The sequence below is a fragment of the Photinus pyralis genome, unplaced genomic scaffold (genome assembly GCF_008802855.1).
Source record: "Photinus pyralis isolate 1611_PpyrPB1 unplaced genomic scaffold, Ppyr1.3 Ppyr1.4_LG3b, whole genome shotgun sequence".
Classification (NCBI taxonomy): domain Eukaryota; kingdom Metazoa; phylum Arthropoda; class Insecta; order Coleoptera; family Lampyridae; genus Photinus; species Photinus pyralis.
This window is the reverse complement of record NW_022170510.1, coordinates 14,219,966-14,247,417: the sequence shown is the minus strand read 5'-3', so window position 1 is coordinate 14,247,417 and position 27,452 is coordinate 14,219,966. Positions and strand designations below refer to the sequence as shown.

Here is a 27,452-nt window from a genome sequence, read left to right as displayed (position 1 = left end):
GCGCACTCTAGATTCCAGTATATTCGTAAATCAAAGCATTCTATGATTACAATGCAAAATTTAATTGTTACCCACCGGAATTCCATTTCATACTTGTGTTTTCATATAATAATACGGAATTCTCGCTGCATGTGCCCATTTGCAAACTCTACAAATTTGTTTGAAATTAATTATAACGTTTTAGAGTATGGAAAATAGGCATCCCTCTTAAATTTAATTACGTACAGAAAATCTGTATATAAAGTCATAAGTGCAAAACTCATTCGCATATGTGTCGACGAGTGCATAATATACCCTCATCCACCTCGTCGGTATCGCATATTGTGCTGTTTTTTTCAATTTTTACCATAATGTATGCAAAATAATCCCCGAAACATAGTGAATATACAAACAACGTTGATTTGACCGCGGTTGTAACCATACATCAATTGGAAAATCAACTTGGCACACAATGTACAGGGTCTACATTAATCATCGAGTCCCACGTGATTGCAGGTGGTTAGGCAACTAAACATGCGCGGGTGATAGTCGTAATTTTTCCCCTAGGCAAGTTACTAGTGAAGCCCAGAAATATTTCAAGGCTGAATCAAGTATTTAGACAAACACGAAATATATTTAGTCCAGTCAAATTAGCATAATACCTTGCATCAGAAATGTCATCTCTAATTTTCTTTTAAATTGTTAGGATGAATATGGATGTCAAAAATCCAAGTTTTCGACATCCAAAGACCTCTGCGAGCAACGCAGCACTCGAAAATACGCAATTTTTTCTATTATTTTTAGGTTTGGTTAGTTGTAATTCTGAAGGACAGATTTTAAAGCAATTACTGTCATATACTTTTTTAAACTAGACAAAATTTGTGACAATTCAAGCCCTTAACCGGCTCTGTAAGTCTAATAGTTTTGGAGATACAGCGATTCAAAAATTCGTAAATGCTTCAGTTTTAATCAAATTTGCCTTTTTTTAGCATAAAAACCTCATGAACATTTTTATAATTTTGTTCGTTTGGGGGGACTTTGTGGTGAGGAGTCTCCATAAATCCGCACAGAAAGAGCTAGAATGTTGATATCCTCTGGATACCCAGCATCTCCCATGATAAGAAAGTTGTCATCATCTTCTTCAGCAAGATCCACTACATGTTGCATGGATTCCGAAATCTGTGAATTTGTTCCTTTTGCCTGACCTTGCTCGACCATTCAAAAGGGACACCGAATATAGAAGATCTGTGACAGTAGCAGAAAGCCTTACCCCACAACACTATGGTTTGAATGAATAAGGCATCATATAAACATGGACATTTTTCCACTAAAAGACAAAAATCAATATTTAATTTGCTTTCATTATCCGCAATTTTTAACACTTCTTTAACAACAAGTTTATTACGACTCACGACAAACAATTCTTCGTGCATATTTTGTAAGTTTACTTTCTGCGAAGAAAAAACGCAAATTTTGCAAATTTTGATGAAAACTTAAATTTTCAGAAGTTTTGCTGTGTCGCTCGCACAGGTCTTTCAATGTCGAAAACTTGGATTTTTCACATCCACATTCATCCTAACAACTTAAAAGAAAAATTAGAGATGGCATATCTGATGTACGGAATGCCCATTTTTGGTCTAATTTGACTGTACTAATTGTACATATTTATTGTTACAAAAAGTGCTCAAAATGGCCACCATTCATTTCCAGACACACATTCACTCTTCGCTTCATATTTTCATTTCATTTTATTTCGCTTCATTCGTTGTTTGAATATCGTTAACAAGTCAGTCTGCCTGTTGACTTCCCTTTGGAATACAGTGCTTGTTTTCGTATCGTGTTCTTAGACGTAACCTGTGGTTGTTAAATACGGTGTAGTCAATATTAACATCGGAGTACTCTTCGGAAAACTGATAGTACTAGCGGTATAACGGAAATTCTTAAAAGATACTGCATTTTTTTATACCAAGGTGCCACTTGGTACAGTTGTTCCTTAGAGCCATTTAAATGATTTGACCCGAAGAACACTTGACATTTTCCGTGTGGGTAGATTTTAGAGGGGGTGGGGGTGATTTATTGTAACATTTTTTTAAAAACTAAATATGGCCTAGAGACGAGATCTGGGTGTCGATTTCGTATGATTTTAACCCGAGGAATCCAATGGTAGCGCCAGAAATGTAATCCGGATACCGGAAGTCCGTGAAAAGCCGCCATTTTTAGAAAATGACAGACTTTTGATCGAATTATATTTTTAAGGCATACCAGGTCGTGTAAGGTGTCTAGATTTATGTTTTTGGGGTCAGGGAATTCATTTCCACAAATATAACGTACTGGCATCGGAACTGAATGAGAGGCTTCCCTACTGCACTTTTTGAAGACGTCGCACACGGTGAAACCCAAGATATTCCAAAGTTTTAATATATAAACTTATATTATTTTATTTAATAAAAATACACATTAACAAAACATAAGAGATATTAAAACATGGGGTAAAAAATGTGTAAGCCTATGAAGAATCACCAAGTACATCGCTGACCTCCTCTGAGATTGCGTTATCACCACTGAAAAGGAATTTTACATATAAATATTAAAGGTTCGGTAGTAAATTATATCGAAAGTATACAATATTCTTACCCTTTGTTTGAGCAATCTCCCATACATTTTTGGCATGCAACGGAACATGGTAATCCGTGTCGCCGCAGCACGAGTTGGAGGAGCACAAGGAGGGCGGCGTATGTCGCTGGCCATATCTGGGGATGTGCAAACCAGGTCATGAGAAGCTCTAACAAGTTCAGAAGGATGGGGATGGACTCTTGAAGCCAAAGGCAGGAAGGTTCTGTATTGTAGTCCAAGCTGCCACAAGTATGGAAGGCAGTCCGTGCTCTGAACAGGTGTGGCTGCGCGACAGGCTGCGAGACCCTTCGGTGCAGCTGCCGGCGACACGGATTGCCATGTTCCCCTGCATGGCAAAAATGTATGGGAGATTGCTCAAACAAAGGGTAAGAATATTGTATACTTTCGGATATACCTAATTTACTACCGAACCTTTAAAATTTATACCGAGTGAATATTCCCAAAACGAACATAGGGAATTAACATGGGAAAAGGGGTTTTTGTAGATTGTTGCTCCCCATGTTAACTTAGAGGGTTGATCATAACACCAATCGAAAGAAGGTTTTTTTCCTCGTCTAATGATATACGAATTAGTTCATTTTCAGGTGTATTTCTCACTGTATTATCAAAAACTCGAGAAATCCACTTACCAAAATCATGTTTAGCCATGACTAAGACAAAAAGCTGATTCAAACGTCGAAATCAATATCAGTTTATGACACCACTGGCATTAATTTTTTTGTAAAATGCGGTTCACTGAGGAAAAAGTATTTATTGCCGAATTTTTGATAAAATAATGAGAAATACACCTGAAAATAGGCTAATTCGTATATCATTCGATGAGAAAAAAATCTTCTTTTGATTGGTGTCATTACAAACCCTTTAAGTTAACATGGGGAGCAACGATCGGCAAAAAACGTTTTTCGCATGTTAATTTCCTACGTTCGGTTTTAAAATATTCACCCGGTATGTGAAATTCCTTTTCAGTGGTGATAACGCAATCTCAGAGAAGGTCAGCGATGTACTTAGTGATCCTTCATAGGCTTATTATATTTTTTACCCCATGTTTTAATATATTTTATGTTTTGTTAATGTGTATTTTTATTAAATAAAATATTACAAATTTATATAGGTATTAAAACTTTGGAATATCTTGGGTTTCACCGCGTGCGACGTCTTCAAAAAGTGCAGTAGGAAAGCCTCTCATGCAGTTCCGATGCCAGTAGGTTATATTTGTTATCATAAATGAATTCCCTGACCCCAAAAACATAACTCTAGAAACCTTACACGACCCGGTGTGCCTTAGAAATATAATTCGATCAAAAGTGTGTCATTTTCTAAAAATGGCGGCTTTTCACGGACTTCCTGTATCCGGATTACATTTCTGGCGCTACCATTGGATTCCTCGGGTTAAAATCATACGAAATCGACACCCAGTTCTCGTCTCTAGGCCATATTTAGTTTTTAAAAAAATGTTACAATAAATCACCCCCACCCCCTCTAAAATCTACCCACACGGAAAATGTCACGTGTTCTTCGGGCCAAATCGTCTAAATGGCTCTAAGGAACAGCTGTACCAAGTGGTACCTTGGTGCAGTATCTTTTGGTATACCGCTAGTACTATGATCAATACACGATTGCAGCGAATAGCTCCCAAGTTCCATCAGGAGTTTTGGCTGTTGATTTAAGATAAGGTTGAGGAAATTCGAAAAAACAGTAAACGTAAGTAAAGCTTGACACAAGGAGGTTATATGAACAAATATGCAATTTGGGTATTTTATTTTAACCAACTCTCCCTGTCTGCGAACATCAAGAAATAATATTTAAAGCGGGAAATTTAAATTTGGTCACGTGGGACTCACTAATTAATGAAGACGCTGTATTAACAATAAGCCTCGTAATTGAAGCCCACCTAGTTTCTTACTATAACCTATAGGGTTTAATTGGTATTTGATCTCTTCGTTAGTTTGACATTCTCTCTCTTTCAAAGCTGACGCTTCCAAATAAAAATTACAGCAGTTCCACGGACTACTCCCCCCATCAACTCCTGGTATCTGAAATCACAAATATTGTTAAAGATGCAATTAAAGAACTTACCTCTTAGTTGAATATTATGTTAAACAGTAGATGCCGAACCCAAACTTAATTCCGTTCCCGATAGAATTAGAACCGCGAAGAAGAAAGCATAACTAGCCGATCAAAACCTGGGAGGATTGAAAACCTTATCCAGCACTCTCACTTGACAAACATTGAACTTGTTGATAAGAGGAAGCGAGATGAGAATTGTGCAACTCCATTATTCCGCGCTGGTACAAAGGGTTAATAACAAACGATTAAGTGGACTGTATGTATGAAGGGAAATCTTTCTCGTGCCTTGTCTAAAAGGGAAATTGAAAAGAAATGTACGTACAAACTATTTATGGCTTGATTTAATGACAAAAATTAATGTGTAGTATGAACTATTGTATTTTTTGCGGACCGGTAAGGGCGGCCCACTGCAAAATTGAGGTTGACAGGACGAATTAATAAAAGGGAACTTACTTGTGTATATACAAAGACGAGTGCTGGTGGTTGTTCAATTGTCCACTGCGGTGGCTGGACAGGGGACGAAACGAAGGGGGTAAATTGTTCAGCGTTGAACGACGACGAATATTGTATGCGAACATCAATTTTTTTTTTTTTTTAATTTAAACCTGCATCCACCTTTCGGTTATTAGCAGCGGAAATTTAGGTACAATTTGGTACATGTAGATATCCTTAGATCTGTGAGGTAACCTTAATGTCTTTTAAGTAGTTCATAATTTGAATAACGTTTTTTGAACCTTTTAATAGTGTATTTAAGTTATTGTTTATGTTATGTTTTTGTCGGTGTTCACGATGTTTAGCATACCGTGCACCTGTCGCAGAGGGGTGGTGCGCTATGATTTAATAAATAATTGTGCGTCATCGCCGTATGCCCAATTCGTAGTCGCGACATTATCATTTGTTGGCGTCGTTTTATAGGTGTGTCGTTCCATGGTTCCACTGTAGCTTTGACTTCTCTAAGTTTTGAATTGGATTGGTTCCATTCTTGTTGCCATTTTTCGCGCACTTTTCTTTTAAAAAAATGTTTGGTGGCTTGTGCTTTCTTTTAATTTTGAACGAACTCTATGGTTTTCTAACGCGGTGTCCCTACAATCCACCCTTCTCGATTCCCTCCTTTTCCGCGCAGGCTTGCTTTTAAGTAAGTTGGAAGGGAAAACGGAGGGTAACGAAGTAAAGTGGAAAATAGGACAAACGAAATACTAAGGAACAATTAAAATTACAATGGGACGAAACATCCATCTTCGCCAATATTAGACGAAAAAGCCCTAGATAGGAGAGAAAAAAATTTCTTCACCAAAGAAGAAAATACCATATGTGAAATATTTTATGATCTATGATTTGTTTGTTTCTTGTAATCTGTGATATTTCTGTCGCTTGTATTTGTCTATTAGTTTATATAATGTTTATGTATTTATATTTAAGAGCATTTTAACTGTAACTTAAACATTATAAACGTCTATAAATTCGAGATGTAGAACTGCACTATACAGTGGAATTGTAGAGGTCTTGTGAAAAGATACACGCTCCTAAAAATGCTCTTATGTGCGTGTGTGTTACACATAAAATAATACACTATAGTCGTAGATAAACACAATCCAGCACAATACCGAATGTTTTAATGTTCAAGATCCAAAAGTTTTAATAGAACCTAACATTACACTTCACCGATCGTGAAATAATATGGACGTCGTACTAATTCGACTTTCTCATTTGATAGAATATTGGGGTAACAGTGGCGTTACTCTTTGATGGTAGCGCTTGGAAGTATTCGATCACTTAAAATGGATTTAAATCGAAGTGCAAAACAACACACAGTTTTATTGACTTAGAATAGAATCTAATCGCATTGATCCATCGTGAAACAATCTAGTAAAGTGCGTCCTATCTTTTGTGGATCTACCACGTGTGCCCTAATACGCATACATTATCTGCACTAAAGAGTTGTTGATGTATATCTCCTTTGAAAAAGCATCTGTAGAAGTGAAAAAGTGGCAAAGCAATTTCTTAAAAGGATTTCGTTCATTTTTTGTGCGTGTACATATAACGTCGTTTACGTTTTACTGTTGTTTTGAAAATAGCAAGGGGCAAGATTTATAATTAAAATTGAATTTCGCTCATTCACTCGCATATTATAAAATTAGTGAATAAATATGCTTACTAGGGCATGGAAAATTGCAATCATGTGTAACGCGCATCTGGCGCTACCCTCAGTATCAATCATAATTATGTAACAATTTGAATAATACACAAATGCGTATTTGTAACTAGATTTTAAATTACAGTTTCTCTATTTGATTGTAAACTCTGGAAGTCACTCGTGCACTTCATTTTTGTTATCGGGATTGAAATTATCTCAAACGATTGTTTGGCTACAGTGTGTTTCCGAGCACGAACGACATTTTCGAGGTCATCATAGCTCTAAATCCCCGGTTGCTGAGCATTCTCATCCCATCCCATCCCCTTTCTGCCAAAGAAAATTTCGCAAGGGCATCGAGATTTTGAAAACACCTAAACAATTTCAACCGTGAGGAGGGATTAGCCATCCCTCGTCACGATTGAATTCTGCCAGAAAGATTTTTTGCCATGTACTAACCAACAACACCAGGTGGAAAAAATAATCGAGGTACCGGTTTCGTATCCGGGGGGTAGCGTATTTTTCGAAAAAAATTTTCAAAAAGTGCAGAAAATGGGCTGTTTTTGAAGAAAATGATAGAATTGTGGCGTATGTGTTCATTTTTCAATAATTTTAATGTACTGTTTAATTATGGAAATCCTCTTCCCGACCTAGGCACAGATCAAAGTGAAATATCTTTATAAGCTTAATATCGCTACTTTTGTTTGACTAATTGTAATTAATGGCGATATAGATGATTTCTTAATAAAACTTAACCCAAGCAAGTAGGCAACTTCTTAAGCACATCTGTTTAACACAAGTAGGGCTAGGATTTTAAAGGTGAATGTGTACTTGCTCATAATGCAAATTTTAGACGAGGTTCTTAAAAAACCTTTAACCTAGAGAATGTTCTTGAGAAAACTTCTTTAACTTATTCTGTACACCGCTAATTTGGCTAGGTTAAGTGTACAATAAATATACTATATGTATGTACCACAATTATTTTATTAAATAACAATACATGATAAAGGTACATGTCATTAAAGAAATGGGTTTCCTTTGGCAAGTGAAAACGGAAAAAGGAACCTGTAAAGAATGATTGTTAATTAATAGGCGATTAAATTGAAGCGTATTAATTTACAATTTGACGATAATATGAAATCACGGTGCACTGCTCGGTCCTGCCACTGGTTCCTCGGGATCTTCTCCGATATGAACAGGGGAAGGTGGATAGAGGTCGGCAGCAGCTCGCATGAATTCATGAATAAGGCGAGTTCGAGGAAGAATTCCGCAAGATACCCTGACATATGCGCCTCCCTGGAATTCCTCCTCGCACGTCTCTCCACAGCCTCTCGATATTTTGGGTGTGCGCGCCTGTGTCGGGATCCATGAAGGTCAAGCTGTGGTTAACAGTGAGGTGACGAAAGCCTTCGGTACCTAAACACTGGTAAGAGCACCAACAATCGGAAATGATTGTGGTGCCTAAAAATGTAAACGTTAAAATAAGCATCGCAGTCTGCTACGTACCAGGTCGTATGTGCTCTCGTATAAGCTCAAGCAAGGTATCCGTGGTTCGATCCGGAACTGGAAGGATGAAAACGTTGCCCGAGCCTCGCTCGTAATCTCCGAAGATCCACTGGTCCTCGATTCTTCTCCCACGGTTGTACTTCCTCTTGCCGATCTTCGCTTCGTCGGTCTCGACGGTTACTCCTTCTCCACCTAAAAGAACAGAACGACGTGTTAAATAATCCATACATACCTCGACAGAAACTGCTCCAGTCGACGAAGGTCCTGGACGAAACTTGCAGCTCTTCCATGATAAACCTCTTCTTCGGATGGTGAACCATGAGCCAGCACGCAACGAATCGACACACGATTGGGACGTCCAGGTGAGATCCCTCGAAGAAGGTCCCCTTCTTTGCTGTAATAGAGAACGAACACTTTATAGTCTTCCTCGTTTTCGATACTCTCACCTGACGCTGGCATCTAAAACGAAGTCGGGTGTCTTCTCGACGAAGCGAAGGTGAAGTGTCTGTTTTTTTCAGCAGGTGCAAAGTGAAATGTTGTCTACCGTAACGTGGTGGCCACTGGGTAGAATTGCACCTGCGCACATGATTAATCAGATTATTGATTTATTTACACACATCGCCATCTTCATTTTTGTAACGGGACATTGTATAAAATTTGTTGTTAGCTATTATTTATTATAAATAATTGCGGCGGGTTTTTTAGTATCTTGGGACCCACCCACCCCTTGACCCCTGTGAAATTTGGTTGAAATTGGTGTTACCCCCCGGATAAAAAACTATTGAAAAAATCTATGAATGAGGTCCTGAGTTACTGTTTTTCCAAGTTAAACGTGCATAACTTTTACATGCGACAACCAATTGAACTCAGATTTTGCAACGCATGCCTTTAATGTTTCCTAGCAAAACTTTTGAGGGGGGGGGTACACTTTCTACCGTTCATGGTATGAGTGGTTGGGGGGAGTATTTTATCTTTGATTTTATTTTAAACATCCCAACATATGGAACTATTTTCTACAAACTACCGCCCTTCTTTCTTATCCCTTATCAAAATAGGGGGGAGGGGGCTGATTATATCCTTCGTGGTACTGTGATGAAAGGAATCAACTTCTACCAACCATAGTCCTTCTCCTCGACTCTTTATCGTTAAAGGATTATAATCCCTGATATAAGAGCGGATTGTCGGAGGAGGGTACTCACAAAGAAAAATTAGGAGGTCTGGAAAAAACATATATCCATTGGTAATTTCAAAATATTATAAACGCCAGCCCAACTGTTTATTAAGGTATTTCGGTTTAAAAAATGCGCTTTATCTGCAAAAGATTTGTGCTCAATTTATAGGTGTTTCCGCAGAACACCAGGTGTGTGGTGCCGTAGATTGTGTTGCGTGTGTCTCAATGTGCGCCTTGTCTAATTCGTGGTTTAGGTGCGCGAGACTTAATACGTAACCTAACAGCTAGTAGGTTCAACATGTTATCAAACTTGGAGGGAACCACCAAGTCTATTAGCATGCTGCCCAAATCATCGGTAGTCATCGAGAGAGTATGATGTATGCGTTAGCGTTATTGATCCCTACTTGCACCTCACAACAAAAAATCCTATACAAATGGAGTATTCACTTCTAATGTACCACTGTAAACTCAACACATGTTCCTGAAATCACCAGGATTGGGCTTGGAATGTTATTCGTCACTAAAGTGACCGGATGTCTCTTGTAACGCTAAATGGGTCCAAACGGAATTTCGCCAGGAGCAACAGCGCCCTAGTCGACACTCTTAAGGGAAATCCAGGCGTAATCGTCAGATTCGCGAATTTGCAAACATCAACTGGGACTATATCAAAAAATCACATATACCCTGAAATAACCACGGCCAGAGAAGTTCCGCAGGGTAATTCCAACGGCTACAGGTAGGGTATTAATCAGTCAGTTAACTTCTTCAGCGACCTGGTATTCTACGACAACCCTGTATCCGAAACTTTTCGCAGCTACTGTCGGCCAAAAAATAAAGAAGGTCCTTTCAATATATCTCCATTAGTTATGAACAGAATTGCATGAAAAACAATATGGGCATAGGTTTAGCCATATAATACGCAATTTCAAAAGTTGAGTCTACTCGATTCAACATTCACAGTGCTCTTTTCGCATCTCGACCATTTATGAACCGAATTGCAAGCTTTTTATTTGCACTCAAAATCTTCTGTGGCGACTCTTGCGCCTTTGTGGACGGTAAACCAAATACATGATCATTAATTTCTTCCGTTCTTCGTCCATAGTATAATTGACAACTGCTTACTACAACTATTCAACTAGAGTCTAGAGACCTAAAAACAAATTCACCGGAAACGTGTGAATGGTTATCCGTTTTGCGTCCGGTGATTTCACCGGTCCGTTAAAAAAACGGATAGTGTGAAAGAGCTCTAACGCGTTTAATGATCACGTCATCACTTGGGGTTTTGGTTAAGTGGTTCCAACCTACAACTGATTACCGATATAAACCTCTAAAAAAGTCTAGATCCGGCAAGGATTGAATAACACGATCATTACGAAGATATTGTGTATGTTGTACGATGAAACAATTCACATTGCGGTAGCAACATTACCAGCTATATTTGTGTAAAAGTGTAGAAAGTATTTTTAAAATAATGTCTGCTCATATTTGCAATTTTCTAATAGCGTGACAATTTTCACTTAAGGGAGATTGATACGGCGTAAACACACCAAACTCAATAAATGGTTTCTTAATTATTTTTTATCTCAAAAGAGGACAAAAGGCTCGAAAGTAAAGTTTCGCCATTCTTTTAATCGAGTAATAACATTGTTGATTTATCGTTCTTTTGGTACCTCGCTCGTACTGCAAGACAGTGAAAAGCTTTTTCCACATATTTCCTATTTTCCGCAATATATTCTAATGGAAACAAATAAAGTACGGTCATGATTCCCCACAATCGTCCTGAAACTTGCATCCACCTTGTTAGAAAAAGTATCCGGATTATACCCGCGGGCATCGCCTGATGATCCGACAAGAACTAATACGACTTTTTATTTTCTCATTTTATTTTTCCTCCAACTCCATCCCTCTTAATGAATACAATTCGATTACTAATTTTATTTCCTAATGGAAGAAATTAAATTGGGCCGCATTTAAGAATTTTAAAAGAACGGTATCGATAGTATATGAAGCGGAAAACTGTAACGATGATAAAACACAATTTCCGAGTAAAGGTAATTCGTCTACAAATTATTGAACTGGTAGTATATGAGGGCTCATCAGGCTTTGTTTGCTCGGGTGCGGTAAATACGAGCGCCTGCTTCTACTCCCACGCTCACTAGCGACAATAACGACAACGACTACACGTCGCTCAAGTGAATTGAATGATTTGACAAATACCTACTTTTATGATTTATCACTTGTATGTAATTGAATAAATTTCATCTCAAATCAATGTTCCGCGTTGCTTTCGAATATTCTACTTATTGGAAATTATAGCCATGTTATTAGTGTGTTTGTCATACGTTTGAATGTCTGATTATTTTGCACACGATGTTTATTTCAATATTAGTATGTATATTCTCCTGATCATTTTACCTAAAAGATAATGTATAATACTTATTTTTGAACACACGCAAGGTAATTTCTTTTACTATGTTTTCAAATAGAAAAAAAGAACAAAGTACAAGAAACAATTTTATTCTGTACCTTTGAAGGTACTTAAGGACACTATAATACTACTTTTCGACATAGTCGCCACACTTTAGCGGTAAATTAGCTTTGAAATTCCAGCGTCATAGAATTCTGCCACCAACCAGGTTGTCACGCTCACTCGCAGTTTCATACTGTCTTCAAATCGCTGCGTCGCAAGTCAGGTTTCATTGTTGGAAACGCATGAGGGACAAAAACCGTACTGTATGGTGGCTAAGAGAACACTTTCCACTTGAAAGCGTCAGACTTGTAGAGTTCGACTTTCTGTATGTGGTCAGCCACTGAGCCTGAGCTGAGGAGCGCTCTGACACGCGATAGCTGCGCTCTTAGTGGCTACAGAGCAAAACGTTATCGACTTTGTGGATAGCCCTCGTATTTCATCATGTTTGATTTTATCAGTCAGATGTCATATCCAATTGCTATCATTGCAAGTAAATCTAAAGGTATTTAATGAATTGGTATAAATGCATCTTTTTACAAGTTTCGTTCGCCAGATGTATTAATTAATATTATAATTATTATGATTAGGCGCCGTTCATACTCACGGCCCGTATACTAAACCGTTACCTCAGTCGCAGCAGTTTGTGGGAGCGGAGCGAGAGGGGTACTTACCGCTTGTGACGTACTCTAGCCTGTCGTAGAGTTTCTGACGTTTCTCTACGCTTGACGTTTGTACCACGGCAGTCGTGCACAGGTGTATTGTATTCTTCTCATCCTCATTTGCCTCGTTTTTTTAATTATTGTGTTAATTTTCTTTCAAGATATTGAATTGTATTGTATTCTTCTCATCCTCATTTTCCTCATTTTTTTAATTATTGTGTTAATTTTCTTTCAAGATATTGAATTATTGGTTACCTATATGTATTAATTATTATACTAGGAGCGTACCGTATATGTATGCTTCATTAAGCCTGTTAATGATTCGACGATTACTTGAAAAGTGCTTTTACTGTTTCTTTTAGGTAAGTGCACGACTCAAGAATACATTTAGGAGGAGAAAATTATGCATGTAATAATACTAATAAATTGGCCTTTGAAAAATTTCAAATTTGGATGTTAGGATGATAGGAAAATGCACATTCTACGCCCCCTTGATAATCTATAGTTAAATATTCCTTTTCCATTATCGAACACTCTTTGAGGGTATGGTAGCATCAGATATTTTTGTAATGGGAATGCCTCGTCTCCTACAAAATAAAATGGAAAATCTACTTCCTCATTTGGCAGTGGTGTTGACTTGGAATATGGAGTTTTTCACTGTTCAGCAATCTTCAGCGCCTCAGTCATTATAGCACATCTTCACGTTCAGATTCAGAGCAGAGAGCAAGCAGAGAATTTTATTACAAGTTTGGGCAGTTGGCTCAATGGGAGACGTAATGTGACGCAAAGTGCCTTACTTTAAATTTGTAATTTTTGCTTTTTGGATCTTACATGGTGATTTCTTATTGTATAGTTCGGTTCGCAAGCACGTCCGCACAATGGCAGTACAGATCGACGGTCGATGGTCCGCAGCTAGTCAAATTGTGGAGAAATGTCGTTTATATAAAAGAAAAATAATATGGGACCCAGCACCGATCCCTGGGGAACACCAATGTCGGTTGTTTTTTTTATGAGACTGAAATATTTGTTTATGTCCATTTGTGGTAGGCACTATTTACTTTCTATTATGTAGCAACGAGGAAATTCAACTAATAATTTGTTCCGTCTCGCCGATTCTTGGCATTTGCATTTCAGTTTGACTCGCTTTATTTTCTGAAGTTTGCCTTTGCGTTTTCTTCATATTCGGCGTAGACCGACGAATACTGACAATTTTAATGGGTAATTTAAGCAAGTTTTAAACAAATTCCACTTAATTCCTATTATATTTGCTAATAAAATTGCCAATTCAAAAAAATTCGAAACAAACAAACGATAATCATTGTAACTTGACCTGTTTTTACGTAAGCCCTTGAATTCTTTTTCACGATATCTAAATTCTGAGTGAAGATGAAAAAGAGGTCGAACATTCCTGTGAACGATCAATACTTTAGCTACACAATATATTTTGAAATGGAAAAAAGGAAACAAATTTTTTTGTGTTATTGCCTAGATATTAACATTACGAACTTATAGCAGTTTTGGAAATTGTTTCAACTTCATTTATAAATAAGACTTAAAAGTTTACCTCGAGAACGCGAAAATTAAGTGTTAATGATAGGCAGTCCACAATACTTCAAATCTCCGGGAACTATTTCTTTAATAATTAATTAATTATACGATTTACAAGTTTCGTTTAGATAGGAAGATTAGTATTTTTAGCGTATTTTTCAGTTGGGTGCGCTACTGCAGCCACTTTCTCTGTCCGTCTGTCCGAGGCCTTAACCACTCCTACAGTTTTCAAGGCATTTCATTCGTTCTTTTTGCATTCGGTAGCATATAGCTCTGGCACCTGAGCCAAGGAAAATCTTGGCGAGTAAACTGCGCATGCGCAGGCTGCGTAATATCAACTTTTTTAATTAATATATTTTGTTCAAATTTTAACCATAGGTACTTCTAGTAAAGGCAAACATATCGCATATAGCAAAAATCATAACTGCGCAATGCCAACTTTCTTATTTATGGAGATATTTCTCAACCAAAAATGCTTTTAGTAAAAGTAAACTTATTGTAAATTGTAAACATCAGACTAATGTGCGCATGCGCAGGATGCGCTATATGAACTGTCTTATTTATCGAGATATCTCTTTGAAATTTTAATCACAGATGCTTCCGTTAAAGACAAACATCTGATATTGCAAACATTAGGTGTGCGTAAGTGCAATTAGTGCCATCTTCCTTATTTATGAAGATACTAGTATTTCATTGAATTTTAACCATAGTTGCTTCTAGTAAAGAAAAACGTAGCGCACATAGCTGTGGCCTTTTGGAAAGTACTAATCAATTTACGGACAATGCGCTGAGGTTACTCGCCTTAGGGCGAAAACCTTGTTACTTGTTTGGGTTCATAGTGAGTTGACGATTTGCGTCGAAGTACCCCACAATTTTCGTTTGAACGGTCGATTTAAGACAACCGGTATCTTAAATGATGAAAGCTCAATTACCAAGACTTAAATCTGCACCCCCAAAGTCTTGGGAAAAGGGGCGGTCTCTTCGGAACGGGGTGGAAAGCCTCCGGGTATTCTCAAGTGGAGAACGGAATGTACCAGGGATCGGTAAGGGTTCACCACAAAATGGCGGCGGTCACTTCCGGATTACCTAAAACAAAATATGGCCGACGGCCCTGACGGTAAATTTCCTAAAGGGAATAAAGCAACAAAGCACAAATCAATTAGCGGTGTCTAGGGGAAAGAAAAGCGGAAAAGCAAGGAGAACAGAATATACTTCCCCCCCCTTAATCAACGTAATTGAAAGTTAAGCCCTTATCTTTGTTACTTAACGGGGGTGTTAAATTCACGCCAGCAAAACGGTGATAACGCTATCGATAGAAAATACGGTAGTTTAAGCTTAAGGCGGTAATGAAGCTTAGCGGAAGATTGAAAGCATAACGAAGACGAGGAACGGCCACATCCTCCTCCGGGTAGAGAAGGGAGTGGGAAAAGCTGAGGCAGTACTCAACAAGATCAAGGCAAGCATCAGCGATCGAGAGGTGGCGCTTTTAGAAGATAATTGCACCCTCTCTGTCAGGGACCTGGACGCGATAACAACCGGGGACGAGGTATTAGAGGCCTTGCTACGAATCAACCCCAACGCCAGGTGCAGAATAAAGAATATGATCACGGTGGAATTCGTTTCCTTTATCGATAAGCATTAGATATTACCATTTATGGTATTGACATATCCATCGGCTCTCGTGGTTGGTTGGAATTATTCGTCGTCGGTTGCATCGTGACCGGAAACAAGAAAGTTAGCGTTTTTTTTTCTCGCCACCTGCTTTTAGAAAGACGGTCGATTTGTGATCCCGAATTGGGGGTGCTTGTTATATCTTCCAGTGGTTGATTTTGGATCGAACACCCTTGCGAAAGCATCTTTTAACCAAATCAACCCAAATTAATGTTTGCACCAAGCAGTTTCGTTTTAATGCTTGGGGACAAACTTCCGTAAGGAATTTTTTTTTGTACTGGAGGAATTTCAAGCCACCTTAATCGGGGAATCCATCGTATTTATGGTATAAGAAGGCTACCTTACTTTAACGAAGTTCTTTTTTTGTGTGTACTCTCTGCTTTAAGAGAGTCCTTGTAAGGAGTCAAAGTCCAACGATTCCGTAGCTTCTACGTACTCTCTAAGCGAAACACATCTACGTTAAACGACAACATGCAGGAGTTCCGTGTACTGTAAAATCTGCCATTGAAACGTTACTATCTCTAAGGCGCAGCCAAACAGATACTGCGGACACCAACCCTTTTGACACCTGTTGCGGTACATAGAAAACCGTTAGCCGTTTACACGTACACCAGGAATCTTAGGAACCAGAGACCTACCTATCGTAGTGGTGATATCTTATTATTGTTTAAACTATTGCCTTTGTGTATTTGCATTTCGTTTAACCCATACTTATGTGGTAAATGTTAACTGGCCGCACACTAGAGCCAACCATATTACTCTTAATTAGTACGCTTGAAATTGAAAGGGATTAATTTGCTTTAATTAACTGCATTTACTCATGTGAAGTAAATCACCTGTGAAGTACAGAGCTCTATACTATGATTTAAACTTCGATACCCTACAAGCTACCAATCAAGGTATTCAATCCACTGTCAATTTAACCCATTAAACTCAATCACTGTGCAACGGTAGTGGGTGACCTACTTTCAAGATTTTTGGTGTGAACTAGTTTCAGCTACTAAATTTATGTAATATTTCATTGGGGGAATTTTATGTAAACCCTGGAATTTGGGATAATTATTTCAACACTTATACTTGGGGTTGTTTAGTGTTTACATAACGTGTTTATTATACTTTATTGATTTTTTTTTTATTCCCATTTGGGGAACATAACTTTTGTGTTGGTGTTACGTATGCAGGTGCATTTGCACCCAATAAACACTTATTTTGGTGGGTTATCAGTTGCCTACTTTAAAGCTAAAGCTACCTTTCCTAGTTCCGGTAGTGGCAAGCGAAACTTAACTTGGAATTAGGTGGCGCCCATAGAGATTTTAATTGAAGCGACCCAAAAGTAAGTACTGACGACCTAGGCTGGATCGAGGAGTTATAAGTGCCAATTACCAATTGAGTTAATTCTGTTACCCACAACCCTGTACATTAGTCTTTCTCTCTCCGCTGTTTGCTATTTGGTCCACAGAGCTAGCTGGCCGGTCAGCGGCGTGTGTTTTATTTATGAAGCACATGGTATTTTTGTAGTGCCTTGCATTTTGCTGCTTGCGCGTTATAGTAGCTAGGCAGGGATACCTGCGAGTGGGCTTGGCCTCATGCAGGGTGAAAATTAACGTGGACCAGATACGCTGCAGATGCTGGGAGCCAGGACACATCTCGGCCCAATGTAAGGGAGAGGACCGCAGCGCTCAGTGTTTTAACTGCGAGAACTCCGGGCACTACGCGAGGGACTGTAAGCTGGAAGCCACATGTCAAAGATGCGAGGGGCTGGCCCCAGGTCTCGGAGTAGGACATAGGGCCTACACTAGAAGGTGTAACTACGAAACAAAGCGAAAGGAAATCGAGGCAGCTAAGATCACCGGTGTAGAGAGACGGCGGAGCACCTAGTGCGAATGCAACGGGAGCCGGAGACGGGTGCGACAAATAACAATGGTGAAAGTGCTTCAGATAAACACTAATAACAGTAAAAATGCGCACGACCTAGCCGTGCAAAGGGCGCGCGAGGTGATAGTGATTTCGGAGGTGTCGGGGAGGGCGGTAGGCCCCTTACTACGGGACCTCACGGGTAAGGCGGCAATTGTCTTCACCACTAATCGGGTACACGTGCGTGCAGTTGGTCAGGGACAAGGATTTATGTGGGCGGACTTCGGGGATATAGTATTGTACTGCGTGTACCTGTCGCCTAACGCTAGTGAAATAGATCTCGTTGCCACGCTTGACAATCTTTCGCAGGCCATTCGCCGAGGGGGGATTGTACGGACTATAGTCGCGGGAGACTATAACGGCGCGTCCCCAGCGTGGGGTTCGAGAGCTTTCAACCGCAGGGGCACTATAATACAAGAATGGGCAGAAGGGATGGATCTCGTGCTGCTGGACGATGGGAAGGTCAATACATTCGAAAGGGGACGGCTAAACCCTTTCATCGACCTAACTCTGGTGTCTAACGCGCTGGTGGACGTAGTGGGCGAGTGGAAGGTCGAGGAGGTGGAGACCCTGAACGATCACCGGTATATAACGTGGGTGGCGTTTTCGAAGCCCAGCACCCAGGCGGGTACAAGCGAGGGGATGGAACTCAAATAGGCTTAACTCGGAGCTACTAGAAGAGAGGCTGCGCAAAACGCTACCGCAACGAGTTTGGGACGAGGGAATTTTGGAGGCATTTCTAACGACCATCTGCGACGCGGTCATTCCCAAGAAGAAGACGAGCCGGCCACGTTCTGTTTATTGGTGGAATGAAGAGATATCGGAACAAAGACGTGCGTGCATCAGGGCACGAAGGCAGCTCCAGCATCGCCGGAGGAGTGGGGGAGCGGTCGCCGAGTACGACCATCTCAAGGACTAGGCTAAGAAAGTTAATTGGTGAAAGCAAAAGAGCAGCGTGGAGACGGTTGTGCGACGAATTGGACCACGACGTGTGGGGAAGGGGCTACCAAATCGTTCTGAAAAGGATAGGAAAACAAAGCACTCCACAAGGGCTCACTGACGAGGCCTACGAGGATACGGTTAAGAGACTGTTTCCGACACACCCTAGAATCCGGCTAGAGGTCGAGAGGGGAGATACTCAAATGGCTCCCGTCACCGATGAGGAAATCCGGCAAAGCGCAGCCGCGATACCTGTAAATAAGGCCCCGGGGTCGACAATGTACCTGCGGTTATCGTCAAGAGGGTTGCACAGTCGTATCCTTGGATTTGGACCCAAATCATCAACAAGGCTCTCGAGACCGGGGTTTTACCCCGGGCGGGGGAAGAAGGCGAATCTGGTCATGGTACCTAAGGCAACTGGGAAGTACAGGCCAATATGCCTACTGGACTTCTGGGGCAAAATTGCAGAAAGGTTCATCAAAGAAAGAATAATCGAACAAGTGGGAGACAAGCTGTCACTGTATCAATACGGATTTCGGAGAGGGAGGTCCACCGAGGACGCGGTACTCCAGATCCCAGAAGAAGTGCGGGATGCAAGCAATCGTACGAGAAGGACCAGAGAGGCATGCTTGGTCGCGTCATTGGACGTTCAAAACGCTTTCAATTCCGCGTGTAGGGAAGCAATAGTGGCCACCTTGAAGCCGAGTGGGAGGCAGGTGGTAGCTACCAAACCTTCCGGTACACTGTTTACTTTCGACGCGAGTGCGGGTTGTGCCACAGGGGTCGGTCCTCGGGCCCCTGCTGTGGAACGTGGTGTATGACGGGGTGCTTGGATTGGATTACGGCGAAGGCGTTAAAGTGGTAGGTTTCGCGGATGACCTTACAGTGATCGTGAGACACAGAAGCAAAGACTTGGCGATTGCCAACCTCCGGCGGACAATTGAAACCATCTAGCTAGTGCCAAAAAAAACCAAGGTGGCAACGATGACCGGCAGGAGGCAAGTTATGGACGCCACGATAGAGGTGCTCGGTCAGGCGATCACCGCAGAGCCTACCATCAAGGTGCTAGAGATCATGCTCGACAAAAACTTGAGTTACATCAAGCACGCCAAATACGCGTGCGACAAAGCCTTGAGGGCCTATACGGCACTTATTCGAATAATGCCCAACACGGGCGGCGCTAGGGACTCTTAAGCGGAGAGTGGTAGCATCGGCAGCACTAACCATATGGGGCGAAAGTATGGAGCGAGACCACAAAGTGGGGTGTGGTGATAGCCAGAACGGACCAGATCACGGGGCTGCTGGCGCTAAGAGTATGTTGTTCATACCGTACTGTACACCGGGATGAAGCCATGGTGATAGCCGGGTTGCCGCCAGTTGGGATCACGGCGAAAGCGAGAGGGGAGAACTGGGATGTCGACAGCCTGATGAACGGATGGCATGAGCGATGGGAAAAGCGGGAATCCTGGACACGGACAGTGATAAGGGACGTCAGGGAATGGACCAACAGGGTGTACGGCGAAGTCGTTTACTATCTGACCCAGTTTCTGTCTGGCCACGGTGAGAATGCAAGCTACTTCCACCGATTCGGAAAACGGCCAAACCCATCCTGCGCAGACTGCGTAAACTTCACCCAGGACATGTAGTGCTGGAGTGCGTGAGATGGCACGCGCGCAGATTAGTAGCAGAAGTAGAAGTTGGCGAACACCTGACAACGGAAACGGTGGTTCCAATTATGCTGAACACACGGAAGGCTGGAACGCCGTGCAAAAGCTGGTGACGGAAGTGGTCTCCAGAAGGGAGAGCGAGGACCGGGAGAGACAGAGACGCGACGCCCATTAAGGCGAATCAACAGATACACTAAGGCTACCAACCGGAGACGACCACCTGTCTTCGAGCTACCTCTCGAGCGAGAATGCTTCGGCGGGCCCTCGACGTCACCTAGCTTAGAGAGGATAGAGTCGATTTAAGAATAGGCAACTTTGCATACGCCGTTCTGATATAAAAATCATGTACTGTCTAGCCTTAATATAATTTTAAAGCACAATGTTATCATGGTTACGTAACATCCGACCGTAAACTACCCAGAATTCAAAAACTTCATCGAAAAATGTTTACTGCCTTTGAGGTAACATCCTATACTTTTATACAGAACTTAAATCTTACCTCTCCACAAGGAAATTTGTTTGTATTTCTCAGTTTCAAAAACCAACATCTGCCATGGTTTTTTAATTATAAGCTCCCAAACAAAGCGTGATCAGAGAACTAAAAACTTTCGAGGAGTATCCCAAACTCTGATCAGCCCATCAGCAGCCACGTTAAAAACATGATCATCTTATTTTCAATTTGTAAATTGTCCTCATTCAGATTCTCTCTCGTATCTTAATACCATTATATGTTCTTACATTAAACTATCAGTTTTCGATTCACGTAGGAAGCAGAATTTCAAAAAAGAAAACTTATTCACAAAAAACGGACGTAGAACGTCGAAAAGTGTTTTCATTAATAGTACTATTTTACAGTAACTACATTATGCGAGTTTATTTAGTATTGTTCGTATGAATACTAACGCGGCAGTTTCTAAAGTGAAGTTAAAATGTAACAAAACATATTACTTTTATAAGGTGACGAATAATGAGAATGGTTTATGGGAGGACGTAATGTTTCTCATAATTTACAATTCCCGTAACAAAGATATAATAATTTATAATTCCATTTCGTCCGTCTTAGTCAATGTTACGTAAAAGGCGGCATAAAATTGTAATCAAAATTACAGCCAATATAAATTGTAAGAATTTTAAGAGCTGTTTTTGTAGAGGAAGCTTTATATGTTCGAAATTGAAATTGTAACAATTTGTTGAATAACAGTTCTGTGTTATTCTCAACTTTTCCTATATAAACTTGTGTTAGTATATTCAAAACCAACTCAATTTATTTTTGGTTATTTCAAAGTACATATTTCGGAATGTAAAATTTATGAATACATAAAAGTATTTTAATTTACTGCATAAAATGTTTATGGTCAAATTAGAGATAGGGAGATGTAAATTCTTTCCCATGTGGTAAACCAAATAAGACTAACTTGCATGTTGTCAATACTGACATTGGAAAATTGCTCCTATTTTACATACCGAGAGTTGTATAAAGGTCATGTCTGAATAAATTTGTCACTGAACTAAACGTGAATAAGAAACTTAATGAATTAATTTTGGGCCGATGAACGAGTTCGTCAGGACAATGAACAAGTAATTCGTTTACTTTATGAATCAATTCTTATATTATTAGATCGATGAACAGTCTACACGAATTTGAAGAATGATTTTTCATTGATGACTATTGACTAGGCGGAGTCAAATGAATTCCGACCCGCGGTAAATTCTCCAGTTCTAGAGCATTTATCCCACTGCTGAACAAGGCAAAGAAGGTGTTGTATTCCATGCAAGTAACTAAGAATTTAGGCCGTTGCATCGCTTCGTGTTTATTTTATAAATCAGTGTCCCTTAAAGTTGACGGCGGCGTTTTACTATTTAGAATTAGTCTTCTATTGTTACACAGGTACATGGGTGATACCCAGTACAGTAGTTTAAGTTAGTTAGTAAGTTAATTACCGACCGGCTTTCGTAGGGTATTAATAATTATACTTCTACTGTTTGTTTCTAAGATTTAAACATTATACTTTTTATCAAATTCCTTTTTTATGTTTACTCGACCTGTAATAAAACATTTGGCGACCGTAACAGGACTTGTTTTAAAATCATTATGCTATTCGTGTTGTGTATTATAAAAAGCGAAAAATGGATCAAGCGGAAAGAATAACAGTTTTTCGTATAGGCGTCAGAAGGCACTCAATATATTGATGACGCAGGACCACCTCAGACTCAAATGTAACATTTTTAACGTTAGAAAATAAGTCATCTGCATTGGATGCGTTTCAAGAACCTGCAATAGTCAATATTGGAGAGCGCAACCGATGCTGAATTAGAAAAGGAGTATGACGCTGACGAGTATAAGTTTATGAAGGCAAAGGTATAAGGCGTATGTCAAGTGCAAGCCCCGTTCAAGGCGGTATTCCGCCCGTATCCAATACTGGCGACCCGCTAAAGTTAAAGCTGGCTACGATGAAGTTCGTGAAATTTAGTGGCGATAATTGGTATCCTTTTGGAATTGTTTTAAGACAGTTAATGAGAATAAGAGGTTAGGTGAGATTCAAATTTCAGTATTTAAATCAAGCTATGGTGCCTGGCTCGGAAGCAGACAATTTAGTAAAGAGTTATCCATTAATTGCCGCGAATTATGAAAAAAACCCTCAAAGGTTTAAAAAATCGATTTGGTCAAGAGGAAATATTAATAGAAGTGTACGTGGGTGAACTTCAATTCTTGTTACAAAAAACGATGAACCCGATGAACAGTGTTTCACTTTCAACTTTGTATGATACGCTAGTGACACATTTGAGATGCCTAGAATCCTCAGTAGTTACCACAGCAATGCTTTTACCGTTAGTCGAGTCATAGTTACCAGAAGATTTGTTATGTTCGTGGCAACGTAGTGATACAGGGCGAGATGGACCCGCGGACCAAGATGATGCGTCGGTTCCGAGGAAAGATCGACTCGCCCATCTTATTGAATTTATTGAGGGTGAAGTTAACGAGGAAATGAGAATTTCAGTCGCAATCGCAGTGGCCAAAAACCAAAAGTGATTCCAAGAAAAATGTGCGTAGAGCGATGGGTCTGTTGGCTGCGAAAAGTGTGATTCAAAAGCACGTACTAGTGAAAACTGCGTTAAAGCCAGAAATGTCTTGTCGAGCCATCAAAGTGTGTAAAAGAGAGACATGCATGTTTTAAGTGCCTTAAGTTTGGACATGGTTTCAAGACGTGTCGTGTGAAATTAAGTTGTTCCTTTTACAGTTTATAGTGATAGTGGTGAGTCGATTGACCGCGTCCTCATTCACAGTGGTACACAGAAGTGCTATGTGTTAAAAAAAATTGGCTAATAAATTATGTTATGAACCTATAGGTTTACGCATATGCTTTTCGGGGGAGACCTGTCCGAAGTTTTAGTGATTTTTCGTGTAATGGTTCTATGAATTACAGAAATTTAGTATCACTTTGACCGATATGTGGGATAGTGACGACCCGATATCAATCCTTATTGGTGCCGATGTTGTTGGGAAATTGTTAATGGGTCGCCGTCAGGTATTCAATATGGTTTAATTACATTTGAAACATTATTAGGTTGGAAAGTTATGGGCTCAATTCGCCAAGAAGTACGTGTAGATGCGACCGTAGCAACGATGTCGTTGTACGTGAGTAGCTGTGACGTGAAGGATTTATGGTTCCTAGATGTATTGGGAATAAAGGATCCGATCGCTCATAAAACGCTGTAGCATGAAGAGGCAATGTATACGGAATTTTTAAAAACTGTTTCCATTAACGGCGAGGGACGATACGAATTTCAACTACCTTGGATTGAAAACCACTCCCCTCTGAGCGACAACAAGAATTTGGTTCTAAAACGATTGCAAATTACGACAAAGAAGCTTAAACATGAAGGAAGATATGATCGGTGTTCAAGGGGTTAGCTGAAGGAGTAATTGAGCGTGTACCGGTCGAAGAAAAGGATCTGTGGGGTCACTAACTGGCTCATCGCAACTGCTTTTGATCCATCTGCCTACTACCACCATGTTCTGAGTTTGAATGAGTGTTTGCAAAAATTACTGAATCTCATCGAGCAGCCTTCAATTGTATTAAGGTTTCGTGAAGGTGATATTGGGGTTACAGCGGACATTAAAAGGCATTTTTACAGATAAGTATCACGCCTAGTCCTCCTACTCGTACTGTTTGTTTCTAAGATTAAATAAACATTATACTTTTTATCGAATTCTTTTTCTTCGTCTAATAAAATCACAAATTATGTAGAACATTTTAAATTGACCGATGGCTAGCCCCTGTGACAAGTTTACGTTTATGTTCAAATTCGCCATTGGGATCTCTGTAACAGTGAGAGATACAGTGTAGATTAAACGGAAGTGAAGTTGTCCCTTCTTGTGACCAAAAAAACGCATTTGAAATTTTTAAAAATATCACCGAAAAACTGAAAATGGCAAATTTCGAATTCATTTCCCCTATGTTAAACGGTCGAAAATGACGGTTCCCGTTGTGGGTACTTTCTTCGAAGAATGTGAATGGGCCATCAGATTTTCCACACGCTAGATGTAAAAGCCTTGTGTACCAAGGAAAAAAGTTCTGGCATAAATATTCTTCAAAATCGCCAAATAAGAATGCTGACATTGCATAATTTGCGCATGCGTACAATTTCACAATATACTTGTCTTTATTAGAAGCATCTGTGGTTAAAATTTCAGTAACTATCTATAAATAAGAAAGTTGACAAGATTTTTCTTGGTTAAGGTGCCAGAGCATAAGCTACCGAATATCTTTTATATCTTGCGTGGCAGGAAAACACAATAAAGACCTTTATTATTATTATTTAAAAAAAGAACGAACTAAATATCTTGAAAGCTGTAGGAGTAGTTAACACAACGGATAAAGTGGCCCTAATAGCGTCTTCCAACATGAAAATGCGCTAAAAATAACACCTAACCGCAAATCTTAATTGTGAAAAATTTCGCTTCGATACGCCACTGAATGTGATTGAATTAAATTTGCCGTTATCATGATCTCTTCCGCCTGATTGGCACTGTATATAAATATGATGCCCACTTCAGCTGAAAAAAGTGGTTTAAAAACTGGTTTGTTTTAGTACCTCATGTGTTCAATTTGAGGAACTGTTCAGTTGCGGTAAGTCGCCTGCAGCGGTGCGATCCGGTGAGCCGACGACGTTTAAGTGTCTTCGCGCGATCCACGTAACAAGAAACGCGCGTGCATGCAGTCCATATCCTGAGTCGAGGGCGGCTGTGGCACATGTGGGTAAAGAACTGTGGTCATAAAGTTCACAATATTATTTTCTTCTATCGCTCCAGAGAAACCCCTAACATGGTTTCTATACGGTCCACGTTTTCCCCATGGTTAGTAGGAGGATAAGAATATACACAAACATAGACTAAGACATAGTTGAGATCATCTTCTCATCGGGCCAGAAACTGTCAAATCCTCTCATCATTTCTTGTCAGCTGTGTAAATTCATCCACAGTCATCTGCTGGAATTGGATGTCCATATTTATTTCTTTAAAGGCCTGTGCAACCTGTACCCAGGGCCTTCGGGTACTCCAATCACAAAGATTGGCCATCATAGCCACCGTAGCACACCATAATACGATCTGTGTTTATGTTATGATGTCTCTCTTCAGGAAAGAATCTGGATATGTGAATATTCTACTGAGAGCTGCCTGAGAGAAAATCGAGTTCCAGTGGAAAAGGGTAACATAATAATAATAATATATAGAGCCAGATAAGTTCTCAACTATGTCCTCATTGATCATACTTTTTATTTATAGAAACAGGTAATTGTGCTGCGGAAGAAGATATAGGATCCAATAGCTTCTCGCTCGAACGGTTGCATTAATCCATGGCCTAATCGCTCTACTTCATCATATATTCCTGATTTAGCTAGATCTGATACTTGATTAAATTGCCATGTGACAATAGGCGAAGGTGAGAGTGGAGTGGGGTCCTTAGTAGTTTGAACTCCATTATTAATCACATACCAATGAGCTCCTACAACAGTGAGTGACAACAGTCACCGGTAATATTCGGAATAATTCCCATCCTATCCCAAAAATCTACTCCCAGAATTTAGTTACTAAATTAGGAATCACCAGTAAATCCAAAAGAATAGTACGATCGCAGATTGGCGCAGTAATGTAACCATGTAACCAATAGAATATGCATCGGAGCTGTTTGCTACCATACAAGAAGTCGTTTGTTTAATAAATTTAAAATAAGATTTTATAATTTAATTGAGATGTCTAAATTTATAAAAGAGCTTGAAGCGCCAGAATCTAAAAGTCCCATAAAAAGACTTGTTTACCTTCGGGAGGTGCTGGCTTCAATCGTGAAAATAATCCCTGAATAACTGAAAAGTAAATATCAACTTTTTTAGTTGGCCAGTTGTGAAAAGTAAAACATTTCGCAACTGGCGATGAAAAGTATTACTTTAGTTTAAATGTCAAAATTAGAAATAGCTATTAGATCCTTCCAAGTGCGTTATTATTTATTAATATTCCCTTAAAAATGATCTCGTGAAATGTGACAAGTTCGCTTACTGCATTGTTTGTCAACACGACGAGATAATAGCAGGCATCAAGGCATCTCTATCTTTATTTCTTACTCTGAGGTATAGATTTCGAATCTGAAGCACCGCAGTTTCCTTAGTGGTCCTGATTGTCTAATTATGTTTGGATAGTGCGTCAACAGGTGAAATGTTGGATTCAGCTTATCGTAACAGTATAGTAAACATATTATGCTCACCAGGAGAGAATGCAGGTCACAGATCACCTGATACCGATCTACAATCATAATATTTCATATTAAACCATACGATTGTTGACTGACATCAGATGTTCTGTGGCCGGTATTCTCTCCTGGCGAGTATTATATTTATTTATTTAATGATGTAATACAGTGTCAAAAATTCAAAAAAAAAATAACTACATACATTACTTTACGAATTGAACTAATAAATGGGAGGGTAGGTATATAATATCTCAAAAACTATACAAAATAGTAATTCTAAAATTATAAAAATTTCTATAAATGTGAAATGTGAACATCTACGAAAAAATACAAATACACAAGTAAAATTT

At 39.7% G+C, this 27,452-nt stretch overlaps 1 protein-coding gene across 1 annotated transcript; it reads right to left on the bottom strand.

Moving 5' to 3' along the window:
- Window positions 1-8,032: 8,032 nt before the first annotated feature.
- LOC116166536 lies at window positions 8,033-8,704 on the bottom strand. Its single transcript, XM_031481512.1, has 2 exons — window positions 8,318-8,704; window positions 8,033-8,272 (listed from the first exon to the last, which is right to left on the bottom strand). The coding sequence occupies exons 1-2, from the start codon at window positions 8,541-8,543 to the stop codon at window positions 8,049-8,051; spliced, it is 450 nt and encodes a 149-aa protein (XP_031337372.1). The 5' UTR covers window positions 8,544-8,704; the 3' UTR covers window positions 8,033-8,048.
- Window positions 8,705-27,452: the final 18,748 nt, after the last annotated feature.